Source organism: Dryobates pubescens, chromosome 17 (assembly GCF_014839835.1).
Source record: "Dryobates pubescens isolate bDryPub1 chromosome 17, bDryPub1.pri, whole genome shotgun sequence".
Lineage (NCBI taxonomy): Eukaryota > Metazoa > Chordata > Aves > Piciformes > Picidae > Dryobates > Dryobates pubescens.
Window position 1 is genome coordinate 21,902,444 of NC_071628.1, and position 13,599 is coordinate 21,916,042.

The window sequence follows — 13,599 nt, forward strand, 5'->3', positions numbered from 1 at the left end:
TGGGCATTGCACCACAAAGCAAGCGGAGCAACGAGGATTGGGTAAAGCAATGAGAATTGGGTAGAGCAACCAAATGGGAGCCGTGGCTGTGCTTCAGATGAACAGGTTGCCAGGTGCCAGCTGAAGGAAAGGAGTTAGGGCCATAGTGATGAGCAGTGTAAAAGCTTCCTAACCCAGCCCACGATGGGGGAGCAGCCTGGCGGAGCTCTGCCAGCTTTCAGTGGATCAGAGTCTTCTGACCGGACCTCAGGGATGTGAGAGACACCCAAAGGGACACTTCCTTTCTGCTGGGAATTGGGCAGGCAAGGGACCACCAGCATCCCCTAGCCCAGAGAGGGACACCAGCCCCTTTTGTTCCTTGGTTCACCCAGTTATTGCAGCACTGCTGCCTGGGGCAGCAAGTCCCACGGTGTGCCCCCGAGGCTCAGCTGGGACCATGCCATGCCACGGCCATCCTGTGCAGCTGATGTGCTGCTGCTTTGGGCTTGAGCTACGGTTTGCTCTCGGAAACATGGAATTGCACTGCCATTAGGTGCTGCCATTAAACTGATTTGTGCTCAGCCTGTTTATCCTTTTCCAGTGGGAAACAGTGGAGAAGCTGAAGCGAAATGGAAACCCTGGCCTTGCATTCCCTGTGTAATTTCTATGTGCTGTATTTCCCCATGATTACTTTTGTTCTCACACACGGCCCAGAGAGCAGGCTCTGTGTTATTATCCACGCTACTGGGGAGAGGGAGGAAAGGGTGGAAAGCATTGCTTTCAGCTGGAGCAAAACACAACAAAACCACTCCAAAGCAGCCCTCTGCTGAGGGCAGTGGGGAACCGCTCCCTCCCCACCGTGAGGCCCTCCTTTTTCTCCATGCCCACAGGCTCAGCGTAGGCACCTGCTGGAAGACAGAAAAGGCCAAGGAACAGCAGGGCTCCTCGTGGCAGGGCTGAGGCTGGCACCCCTTGGCACGGCCATTAAACCCATTGTGCTTTTCACCCCTGCACCAAGCCCTTCCCTGGCACCATGCAGTGGGACAGTGCTGTGCCTCCTGGGACATGTTCCCAGAGTGCTTGGGGCTGAAATTTGCTAAGGCAGCTTGCACTTGCAGCCAGCACCAGGTCAGCCTGGGGCACCCTTGCTGATGAAATCCATGCATTACATTGTATGAAACTGCCCCCACAAAATCCTAGACTTTCCAGTGCTCTGTTTTCTCCTCTCAACCAGCACTTCTCACCCATTCATTCTTGCTGGGGAGGGGTCTGAGGTTTGGATGCAGTGCCAGGATCCCAGGAACTCTGTGCACAGCCCCATTTCCTGCAGTGTAATGGGTATCAGTGGGGCTGGCAGCACCTGGAGCCCAAATTGCAGCCAGACCACATCCCACCACAGGGAATTTGGCTGGGAAGGGCTGTTGAGTTGGGACGCCTCATTCCCAGGCCCATTTGCACCCCCTGTGCCCAGCTTGCTGGGTATTTAGCTGGCTGCAGGATGGGCAGGCTCATCCAGGGCTCAGCCGGGGCTCAGCACAGTTTGTTTTTATCTAATCTATTTTATTGTTGAATGAAACAATAACAGCAAATACAGGCCCTGAAGACAAGCCATAAATAATGCAAAAATCAAACAAGCGAGAAAAGGGGGAAAGAAGAAAGAATTATACATGTAAAAGCTGCACAGAGAAAGCCAGGCTGGGAAGAGGAATCTGCTCTCCACGTTTACCATCACTCACGCTTTCTTTGGCTCCCTCTTTTCTTCACTCCTCTCTTGCTGGAAATTCCTGCATCAGTAAATTTGTTACTGCGTGACTGAAAAGAGTGACCGGGATGGGGAGAGCAAGGGAGAGCTGGGAGAGGAGGTGGAGGGAGAGGTGTGGGACTTTGGTCTGTTGCAGCCTCTTGAAACAGCTGTGTCCCTGCCCAAGCCTGCCCCCTCGCTCTGCCCCAGAGGCCCCACACAAGATGACCTTGGAGGGTCCCTTCCAACCTAATGCTTTCCATGATTCTGTTCCATGAAAATGGACCAGGGATGCAGGGACGCTGGTCCTGGCAGCACAGCACAGACATGCCCCCTGCTCCCCACACAGCTTGTCCTGCCCATGGGGTGTCACAGAGCCAGTGCAGGCTGGGCTGGGCTGCAGTTGGCCTCTCCAGAAAGGCTTCCAAGGCCACCTATTTTAGGCAGCAGTATAAAAATATCAGAGCTGGTCCTGAAACGAGGTAAATCAGCAGGTTTCCCTGGAGTCAGCGAAGCTGCTGGGTTTATGTCCTCCGAAGCCCTCTTGCTATTATCCCAGAAGTTTCCAGGGGAAGATGCAGGACTCCAGAGCAGCTCTTGTACTTTGCTAGGTGCCCTGCACTGGTTGCAGGGCTACTGAAGGGTTGCAGCATGGGAACAGAAGTGACACCGTGAGTACAGTCTAAGCTTAAATTAAACAAGGATCATAGACTCGGAGAATGGTTTCAGTTGGAAAAGACCTTTAAGATCATGGAATCCAACCATTATCTAACTCTGCAATGACCAGTTCCTGGCAGCAGTGTTGGCTCTGTAGCACTGCAGGCTCTGGACGTGCTCACAGGTCCCCACTTGCTGCAGCTGCCTAGTGTTTGGGAATTTGATTTGGGATTTCCGTCTTCAAGCAGCGGCCGGGACAAAGTGGCATGGACTAGTGGCAGTTAGAGAGGGCCACATCACAAAGCTTCAGTGATGTCACCCTTGAGACCCTGTGGAGTAAGTTTATTCGTGGGGCCAGGGTGTTGGGCTGATTTGGCATTTGCTTTCCTGCTGAGCCAGCTCTGGGTAAGGGAAGGCAGAAGGTACCAAAGGTGCTGCGCCCCATCGCTGCTAGTGGTCCTGGGTTGCTGATTCTGGAGCTGACAGGTGCTCCAGCCTTGGTCTGGGTGCTGAGCAGAGCTCCAGGGTGCTGCAGAGCCATGGGACACCTTTATGCAAAGGCTGGTGGCTGGAGGGGATGGGATGTCCCCAAGTGGGGAGCATTGGAGAGGGAGCAGCCACCCCGGCCAGGCATTTTGTGGTGCCCCAGGGGTGATTTGTGCATTGGGATCACCATCAGCTTGGCAGGACCTGCCCATCCCGCTGCTGGGACACTGGCACTGGCCACGGCGTGGAAACCGTCCTCAGAGGCTGGTGCACGGGTCTGGGGAAGCAGGAAGCCAATGGTGAGCGGCCCAGCCATCGAGGCGAGCCCATACAGACATGCCATCTGCTCCTGAGCTGGAGGAAACATGCTCTGGCAGCAGGGTGACTTTGTACCAGCCGCTTTTCTGCTACATCAGGTGGTGTCCTGCCCCTGACACAAGCACAGGGTCTCGCAAAGGCACTGTGCAGCTGCTCTCTGGCTGATTCAGCAGCACTGCAAAAATGCTCTGAGCCACCCCAGCAGCACCACGGCCATGAAGAGCCATCCCCCACTCTCCAGCACAAAATCCACACTGCTGCCCAGGTAGGACCTGTTGCAGAGCCCTTAGCAGTGCTGGGGCTGCTCTGAGTACTCCTGGGGATCTCAAGGAGTGCAGAAGGTGGTTGGGTGCCCTCCCCAAAAGGCCTTTGCTCTGGGGATAGCCTCATTCCACAGCCAGCACGCTGAAGCAGAGCTCAGAGGGTGCCTTTGTAATGTCATTGTGACTCTGGTGGCTCTCCCAGAAGACTGGACAGACCTTTCTTTCACCTCTCCAGTGCCAAAGTTTCCATAGCCCTCAGAAGAGCCCAAGGTGTTTTCCATCTTCTTGTTGCAACTACAGACAGGAAGATAAAACCATCTACAGAGACCCTCATGCTACACTGGTGCTCCCTCTGCCTGGCACATGCTCATCACTTGGGTGCCTGCTAAGCTGGGTGCCCTCAAATGAGCACATGAAACATCCCAGCAACCCAGTCCCCATCCACAAAAACAGAAATCCCAAGGACTTGACAAAATAAAGCAAGCTAAAGGAGAAGCCCCATTTGACTGACTGGGGCACACCCCTCCCAGCATCCCAGCGCACACCAGCCTCCTGCTGAGCCAGCCCTAAACATCTCCGGCATTGGAGTCCCAAGGCTAACCCTTGGGAGGTACTCCCCCAGCAAATGCAGTTCTCCTGCTTGTTGCCTTGCAAGCAGAAAGAAATGAGCCGGCTCCCAGCTCTCCTGACCGTGAAGTGTGGACCTGCCAACTGGCTGTGGCAGTGCTGGGCCAGCCTGTGTCCTGACCAGCTCAACTGACAAGTAGGGGAGCGTGGCTGGCACCCAACCCGAGCTCCACGCTGCACTGCACCCCTACACTCCTCATTTCTCTCTTGCTAGCTCAGGGCTTTACACCCCCAGCATCCACGGCTGCCTTTGCAATTACTTATTGATCACTTGTCAGGATGTTTTCTTTGCTGATGGGGCACTGAAGCATGTGCAGCCAAAGGGAGCAAAAAGCCATCAAACCTGGAGAAGCAAAGGTGTGAGGAGGCTGAGCAGCTTCTACAGCGATGTGATCACAGCGACAAACAGCTTCAGTGAAACTGCTTTGCGCTTCAGCATCCTGCAGAGATGACCGGGATCTCCTTCCCATTGCCCTGCTCCAATAACCTGCCTGCTGAGCCTGAAAAACCACTCCCCAGCCTGGCTCTGAGCCACGGCTGGTTGTCCCTCCACCGTACATATCTGTCCCTGTGTAGGCTTCAGCATATCCAGAGATAAACCAGTGGACAGCTGGGCCAAAGCCTCCCCCTTCCAGCATCCCAGCCCCTCAGCCTACTTCAGAGCTTTTTTCCCCCTATATATCCTTCTCCCCTTTTCATAGAATCATTAAGGTTGGGAAAGACCTGCCAAGCTCATCAAGGCCAACCATCAACACCACTAGGCTCGCTAAACCATGTCCCAGAGTGCCATGTGTTTTGAAGACCTACAGGGATGGTGACTCCACCACTGCACTGGTTAGCCTGTTCCAGTGCCTGACACTTTTGCCCTTGGTGCTTCCCTGACTCAGTGCCCTGTGGTGCTGGGGGCACCCTGTTTTGGATGGATGAGCCTGTTGCCAGGAGGAAATGCCTCAGCAGGGCGGCTGCTGCGGGGCTCTAGTGCCAGCCTGGCGGTGTTGGTGCCGAGAGGGGATTTGTGTCTTGAATACTTCTTTGTGCTCTTTTACCACCTGAGAGCAACTGCCAGAGCAGATCAGGTTGCCACACGCCTATTCCAGGCTCCTGCCTGGGAGCAGCTGAAAGCAGATACTTCAGAAGGCTGAGCAGAAGAAGCCCTGGGCTGGAGAGTCACACCTCATGTGGGCAGCAGGAGCTGGTGACCCTGGGCAGCTCAGGAGACTGGGGATGGTCTCTCTGGCTGACCTGCTGTGGCTCATAGCTTTGCATGGCTTGCTTATGTGTCCCCACTGCCCTGAGAAAGATTCACCTTCTGCCTGTTTCTCCTCCTCTTCTCACACCCTCCTGTGCTGATTGTGGAGGAACTGGGACCAGGACAGGACACAGGGCAGTCTGTTCTCATGTTCTTTCTTAACAACCCAGCCATTACTGCAGGCTCACAGGGACTGCAGCAGCAGCTTCCCATCACCTAGGCCAGCGCTGTGCCTTCAACCATACCCTCTACTGCCCACCAGCCAGCCCTGGCAGCACTCAGGGCATGCTTTAGGCTTTCTCTGGTTTCTTTTTATCCCTGTGAAGCAGCATGGTACCAGGAGGAAAACCACCCCCTCCAGCCCATGTGCTCCGGCCCCTGCACTCACCCATGCCTGACCATCCCTGGGCACTGGGGAGGGGGGAAACACCTGTTCCCCAGGGACTGGGGAGAAAAAAAGGAGGCAGAGGGAGCAGGTGGAGAGACAAAGCAAAAGGGCCCACAGACGCATGCTGGATGCAGGGGAATGATGGAGAGAGGAGGAAACGGGCAGGAACGTGTTTGGCAAATTAAAGCTTCTCCCTTTGTTTTGCTGCTCTGCAGATAGCTACAGGAACACTTAGCGCAGAGCCTGGGGTCTGGATAAGCAACTCTTTTAGCAGCAGGAAAGGTTGTTAAATATTTATTTGTAAACCTGGAGTCTTTATCTCTAAAACGTAGTCAAGTTCAATAAAATTTGATTTAGCTGGAGCAGCTCAGAGGAGCCAAGCACACGACTCCGCGGGCTGTGTCTCAGCAGCTTTGTGTGAAGCTGGCAGAGCAGAGATGGAGGTGAGCCCACGGCTGACCTGTGCCCCTACCTGTGTCCCCTGTCTGCATGCCCCAGAGCACCACAGCAGGAGATGAATGGGGTGGGGCATGTGTTTCCCCAACCCTGCTGAGCCCCCCCAGCACTGTGCCCCCCTCACTGGGGATGTGGCTTGCTTTGTCCTAAATCGCCTGTTGTCATCTGATGCTCCAAAAGCATGTGGTTCAAGGGTGACTGTCTCCCTTGTAATTTATGGCTGCCAGGTGGGGGTGAGAGCTGACGCAGGGATTTTTGCTGCTGCTTCACTCTCAGCGCAGCAGACACATTGCACGGTGCCGAGGAACACCGGCCTGACCCCAGCCACTGGGCACCCCTCTGGGGCAACAAGCATGGGACAACCTAGGGACAGCAGTGACAGCCGAGGGTGTGTCCAGGTGTGCTGCCCACCTCTTGGGGAGCAAACCCAGGTGCCAAGCCTGGGCTTCCTCCTGTGTCGTCACCATGCCAGGGCAGCCTGTGCCCATCGTGATGAGAACCCCGTGGATGCCAATGCTCCAGCCCAGCTCTGGGCTGCATTGACAGGCACAGGTCCAGAGTAGCATCTTTCCTCCCAGTGTTGCTCCCAGCCAGAGACACTCAGCAGGTCCTGCTGCATTTAGCACCAAGGCAGCATGGCTCCAGCAGGCCCATCTGTGCCTCTTGGGCTGAGTCTTTCCCCAGCGAAAGGAGGAGGGGTTGTACTTCAGAGCCTTCGTCCCCAGGCAGCAGGGTGGCGAGGACAAGGATCAGTGGATGCCATGGCTCTGGGCATGACTTTTGCTTTGGTCTGCACTGGTTTGCTCATGGCCTAGAAGCAGTGAGTCCAGCAGCTGCTCCTTTCTTATCAACTGTTTTTCAATGTGAGAAATGAGAGCCCTGGCCATGCCAGAGGGGCTGCAGCTCTCCCTGGGCTGGCCTGGCCTCTGCATCACCATCTGTGGCCTGATCCTGCCTGGCAGCTCATGCTGGGCTATGGCTCAGGCACGGTTCATAGCCCTCAGTGTAAATATGGGAGGGCTTCAGTTTTTGGGAAGCCCTTGGTGGTGCTTTGTCTCCGTCACTTCCTGGTTTCCTGCAGGCAGCAATTGCTGGGAACAACCACTGCTGTCTCTCCTCTAGTGATACCAAACCCTCTCCCTAGCGTCACCCAAGCCCATACGAGGTGGCTGCAGTCCTTCACGCAGCTGGCATCGGGCACAGAATGGCCAAAAGGCCATCCCTAACTGTGGGGTGAGGCTGGCTGATGTGACACAAGCTCAATCTCTCTGGGGGGGTGTAAAGCCATGTGTGGGTTGTTGACCTCAACGCACACAAAAATTACGATTCGAGTAATTGTTGGAGGGCACCTCTTAATATCCATCTCACCCTGAGGCACAATCACTCCTCTCTGAAATGGCCAGGAGTAAATGGGAACCAGAAGTGATTTAAAGCTCATCTTAGCCGAGTATTTTTCAGCTTATTCATTGTCTTTCTCCTGAAGCTCTTCCATGACTCTGGCTATTAAGATTACAGATGTTTTTGTCACGGATTGTATTTATCACAGATTTAAATTTAGCTGAAAACTAATAACATGTGAGGTGTGTCTAGGCTTTAATTCCACACGAGTGGGCTTGGCTGGTCTTTAGCACCATGTAGATTTCACTCTGTGCTTAGACTTTGGCCACCACCACCACCACCACTTCGTTCCAGCAGCCCTGGCTGCTGCCCCTCCACTGAGGTGGGTGTGGGGACCACAGCACAGAGCCAGATGGGTTGCAGCTGCAATCCCCCTTCCTGCTGGTGGAGAGGCAGAGTTTGACCCAGGGGAGGACTGGGCTGAGGCAGGAGCCACGTGTGGGGCAGTGGAACTGGGCTCTGATCCTCTCCCCATGCCCAGCAGGGATCCATGCGTGGCTGCACGCGCAAGCAGAGCTGAAATTCCAGCTCAGCACAGGGCCAAATAAGGCCGGCTGCCTGGCACTCTAATGAGCTGAGGTCTTTTCAGCACTGGTATAATTAAGCCCCTTGACTGTATTTTGTTTTGCATGTGGTGTTTGGCTTCCTTTGATGGCTTTCTCAGCATGGCTGCGAGGAGCGGGAATTGGTTTCTGAGGAACGCCGGCTGAGGGAGGCCGCACGCAGGCCGCCTGCATTGGCAAGCAGGATGGGCAGCAGCAATGCCACCAGCACCTCGCAGGCAGGAGGATGGGGAAGAAGGGGAGCATGGGGCACCCCAGCAGCTCAGCTCTGGCCTGGGCTGTGCCACAGCCTGGGGTGTAAATCCAGTGTTGCCCTTTGCCTGAGAGCTGCCAACTGGCGCTGCCATCCTGTCCTGCGGTGCAGGCACGTCCCTCCAACAGGTCCCATCCCAGTGGCACCCCAATGGTAGCAGCTGCCCAGCTTGTGTTTGTAAGGCTGCCCAGCACTGTCAGCACTAGGGACGTGATGACATGGGGAATGATGGATTGTAAATACCCAGCAAATGGCTCTTTGCTGCCTGGCCCAGGCCCAAGTGAACCCACTGAAATGTTTCCACTGGACTGGGATGGGCAGGAGGGAGCTTGGCAGCACTGCCAGGGGAGCTGTGTAGGATTGGTTCCTGGCACTGCACCACTCCACTCTGGGGGTGATGTACTTTGGGTGGTCCCCAAGAACCAGCCCCACTGCAGAGGCAGCAGGGAAAGGGGACAGAGAAAGACAGCAAACTGGGAGGAAGCCACAGGAGGCTTGCTGTTGGGACTGGGACACCAGGACCTCACAAATTGAGTCACAGAATCATTGAATCGTTAAGATAGGAAAAGATCTCTAAGAACTTCAAGTCCAACCATCAACCCAACCATGGCCACTAAAACATGTTCCAAAGTGCCATGTCTACATGTTTTCTGAACATCTTTAGGGATGGTGACTCCAGCACCTCCCTGGGCAGCCTGTTCCAATGCCTGACCACTCTTTCAGGAAGGAAATTTCTCCTAATCTCCAACCTAAACCTCCCCTGGCACAATTTCAGGCCATTGCCTGTTGTTCTATCACCTGATACTAGGGAGGAGAGGCTAACCCCCACCCACTTGGGTGGTGCACCAAGGCCTGGTGGTTTCAGAAATGGTGCTGGTGGATGTGTTTATGGCCAGTCCATCATTTTTTCATCCTGGCATCTTGCAAAGGGATTTTTGAACAATTTTTTTTTGGGGGGGGGGGGGGAACCAAAGTTGTCTTTGGGTCATATATCTGTACGAAATGATGGCTATAAAGTGAGGCAGCGGAAGCCATGCATAGAATGCAGACCAGACCCATAAATAGCGCTGAAGCAGTAATGTACAGGATAGATAATGATGGATACAAACAGAGCCAGTGGAAGTAATGCATTGAGCAGATCCAGCGATAGCCATAAATAGCAGTAGTGGGAGCAATGCGGAGCGTGCACGTAACAATAGATATAAACACGGGCCGGAGCGGCTTTACAGCTAATATGTAATATTAATATGATCTGATCCCTTCTAACAGCTTCAGCAACAAGGAAATAAATGCAACAGAGGCAGTGCAGTGGGAAATGCTCACTTCTGCCTGCTAATGGGCTGGGGTGGTTGGAGGACAGGGCACAAGCCAGAACGTAACTCCTGAGGAGGTGTCCCAGCCCTGCTGGGGAAGGCAGTGGGAGGCTAGGTCCTTCCTGGCTGGGAGCAGGCAGATCCTCTTACCCCACTGATTCCCTTACCCCACTGACTCCCTTATCCCACAGACTCCTTTACCCCACAAACCTCCTTAACCCCATAGACTCCCTTACCCCACAGACCCCCTTATCTCACAGATCTCCTTACCAGACATACACTTTTACCCTATAGAACCCATCACCCCACAGACCTCCTTACCTTATAGACTCCCTTACCTCACAAATTCCCTTACCCTATAATTCTTTTACCCCACTACACCCCATTACTCCCCAGACTTCCTTACCCCACAGATCTCCTAAACACATGAATCCCATTACCCCATAGACTTTCTTACTCCCTACACTCCAGACCTCACATCAGTCTATACTTGCTCTGTAGCCACATGAGCTCTGTTGCTGTTTCTCAGAGGTGAGCACTGTGGGGCTTCACCTCACAGGCAGGCATGGCCCAGAGGCAAAGGGGGGGACCACAGCCCAGGGACACCAAGCCCAGGCTGCTATGGAGCCTGGAGGAGCCTGGGAGGAAAGGGGCTGGTTCCCAGGGAGCCATTGCCATTGCTCCCCACTCGGACACTCTGCTCCTAGCTGACCCCAAGCAGGGTTCCCCCAGATGCTTGATCCCATGCTCAGCTCCGGTGTTTGCAAAGAAGCCTTTATATTCAGGCTCCATCTACAGGGAACAGAATAATTTCAAGAGCTTAAAATAGGATGTAGATGGATGTGTTTAGTATTAAATTATTTTTTTTTAAGAAGCTGAGGCAGCGAGGTCTGTCTGACACAGATTCCTCAAGGCTTTCCACTCAAAGTCTGTGCACGTTCAGTCATCCAGTGGAAAGTAGGGGGGGGGGTGGGGAGGAGAGATGGTCCTGTAGCCAAAGGGCTGGATTTCATCTGGAAAATAAGAGCCTCTGCTCTTGCCTCAGTGGTGCCTCTCGCCTCGACATCAGCTCTACCGGAAGGGTGAACCTTTTGCCGTAGCTGTGCCCGTTGTTTTCTCACCCCTACCTTGGTTTTTCTCTCCCCTGTTACCTGCAGGTGAGAGATAGGATGGTAGCTGGGGAGGCGAGTATGCGCAGCCCAATCCTGGCCTGCTGGCAGCCAATTCTCCTGCTGATGCTGGGATCCATCCTGTCTGGCTCCGCCACGGGCTGCCCGCCGCGCTGCGAGTGCTCTGCCCAGGAGCGTGCCGTCCTGTGCCACCGGAAGCGGTTCATGGTCGTGCCAGAGGGGATCCCGACTGAGACCAAGCTGCTGGACTTGGGCAAGAACCGCATCAAGACACTCAACCAGGATGAATTTGCCAACTACCCACACCTGGAGGAGCTGGAGCTAAATGAGAACATTATCAGTGCCATTGAACCTGGGGCTTTCAACAATCTCTTCAACCTCAGGACGCTGGGGCTCAGGAGTAACAGACTCAAGCTGATCCCCTTGGGGGTGTTTACCGGACTCAGCAACCTTACCAAGCTAGATATTAGTGAGAACAAAATTGTGATCCTCCTAGACTACATGTTCCAGGACTTGTACAACCTGAAGTCTTTGGAGGTGGGTGACAACGACCTTGTCTACATCTCCCACCGGGCCTTCAGTGGCCTCAACAGCCTGGAGCAGCTGACCCTGGAGAAATGCAACCTGACCTCCATCCCCACGGAGGCCCTGTCTCACCTTCATGGCTTGATCGTGCTGCGGCTGCGCCATCTGAACATCAACACCATCCGGGATTACTCATTCAAGAGGCTGTACCGGCTCAAGGTCCTTGAGATCTCACACTGGCCCTATCTGGATACTATGACATCCAACTGCCTCTATGGGTTGAACCTGACCTCCTTGTCCATCACCCACTGCAATTTGACGTCCATCCCATACGTGTCGGTGAGGCACTTGGTTTACCTCCGGTTCCTGAACCTGTCCTACAACCCCATCGTCACCATTGAGGGCTCCATGCTCCATGACCTGCTCAGGCTGCAGGAGATCCAGCTGGTAGGAGGGCAGCTCACCATGGTCGAGCCCTTTGCCTTCCGCGGCCTCAATTACCTGCGCATCTTGAACGTGTCGGGGAATTTGCTGACCACTCTGGAGGAGTCGGCCTTCCACTCGGTGGGCAACCTGGAGACGCTCATCCTTGACAACAACCCCTTAGCCTGCGACTGCCGGCTGCTCTGGGTTTTCCGGCGGCGATGGAGGTTGAACTTCAACAAGCAGCAGCCCACCTGCGCCACGCCCGAGTTCGTCCAGGGCAAGGAGTTCAAAGACTTCCCCGACGTCCTCCTGCCCAACTACTTCACCTGCCGCCGAGCACGGATACGGGACCGCAAACCTCAGCAGATCTTCGTGGACGAAGGCCACACAGTCCACTTTGTCTGCCGGGCAGATGGAGACCCGCCCCCCAGCATCATGTGGCTGTCTCCCCGGAAGCACCTCATCTCTACCAAAACCAATGGGCGGCTCACTGTCTTCCCCGACGGCACACTGGAGGTGCGCTACGCCCAGATCCAGGACAATGGCACCTACCTATGCATTGCCAGCAACGCGGGTGGCAACGACACCATGCTGGCCCACCTGCACGTGCGCAGCTACTCCCCCGACTGGCCCCACCAGCCCAACAAAACCTTCGCGTTCATCTCCAACCAGCCCAACGAGAGCGATGCCAACAGCACGCGCGCCACCGTGCCTTTCCCCTTTGACATCAAGACTCTCATCATCGCCACCACCATGGGCTTCATTTCCTTCCTGGGCGTCGTGCTCTTCTGTCTGGTGCTCCTCTTCCTGTGGAGCCGGGGGAAAGGCAACACCAAGCACAACATCGAAATCGAGTACGTGCCACGCAAGTCCGACGCGGGCATCAGCTCTGCCGACGCGCCGCGCAAGTTCAACATGAAAATGATTTAACCAGGCAACGGTTTGCAAATAATAATAATAATAATAATAATAATAATAATAATGGTGTTGGTTGGTTGTGGTTTGGTTTGTTCGTTTTTGGGTTGGTTTTTTGTTTTGTTTTGGTTTTTTTTTCCCTTTTCTTTCTTCTTTTTTTTTTTCTTTTCTTTTTTTCTTTAAAAAAAAAAAAAAAAGAACAAATGAACGAATCAAAAACAAAACTTCAGAAACAAACATTGCTACAAACATACCGACCTCTGTCTGCCCACCACCCCTCCTCCCCCTCCCCCCCTCCCCCCCTCCCCCCCCCCCAAACCACTGCACCCACACCGGCACCACCTCTTTCTCCTCCTCTTCTTTATACCAGGAAAACATCCAGCTGATGTCTTCAGGACTCCTGTGTTTGTAAGGACTCTTGTCTGATGGACTCTGGTGTCAGATATTAACTCTTGAGAGGGAAAAACAACAGAAGGGGTGGGGGAATTAAAAAAAAAAAAAAAAAGTTTTAAAAAAAGGGAAAAAAAAAAAAAGGGAAAGGAAAAAAAAAAAGAGAAATAAAATCAATAAAAAGTTACGAACTTTCTTCTGTAACTTTGATTTCAATAATTATGGATTTTTATGAAAAACTTGAAATAATAAAAAAAACCCTATTTCCTATAGATAGTTGGAATGCAAAATCTTGACTTCTTGATCTGTCCAGTGCCGTACCTCTGGCGAGTGCTCCCTTGCCAGCCGCCTCTCCGAGAACAGCCCCAGGCCAGGGTGAGGCTCCAGCTGACACCAAAGTGTTACGCTCTCCCAAAGGCACCTCTGGCTCTGTCCTGGGCCCTGCACAGCATCGAGAGGAGTTTGACTTTTTTACCCCCAAGGAGCAGTTGTGGTTTTACAGCAGGTTCCCCTGCTTGCCCC

The 13,599-nt window shown here is 53.9% G+C and overlaps 1 protein-coding gene across 4 annotated transcripts in view; it reads left to right on the forward strand.

Annotated features, from left to right (window-relative positions):
* Positions 1 to 12,794, forward strand: part of LINGO1 (leucine rich repeat and Ig domain containing 1) — a 171,057-nt gene extending 158,263 nt beyond the window's left edge. For all 4 annotated transcript variants that reach the window (XM_054168748.1, XM_054168749.1, XM_054168747.1 and 1 more), the window contains one exon: positions 10,849 to 12,794. In XM_054168748.1, the coding sequence (XP_054024723.1) occupies positions 10,861 to 12,702 (1,842 nt within the window). In that variant the 5' untranslated portion in view covers positions 10,849 to 10,860 and the 3' untranslated portion in view covers positions 12,703 to 12,794. The remainder of the gene's footprint in view (positions 1 to 10,848) is intronic.
* Positions 12,795 to 13,599: the final 805 nt, after the last annotated feature.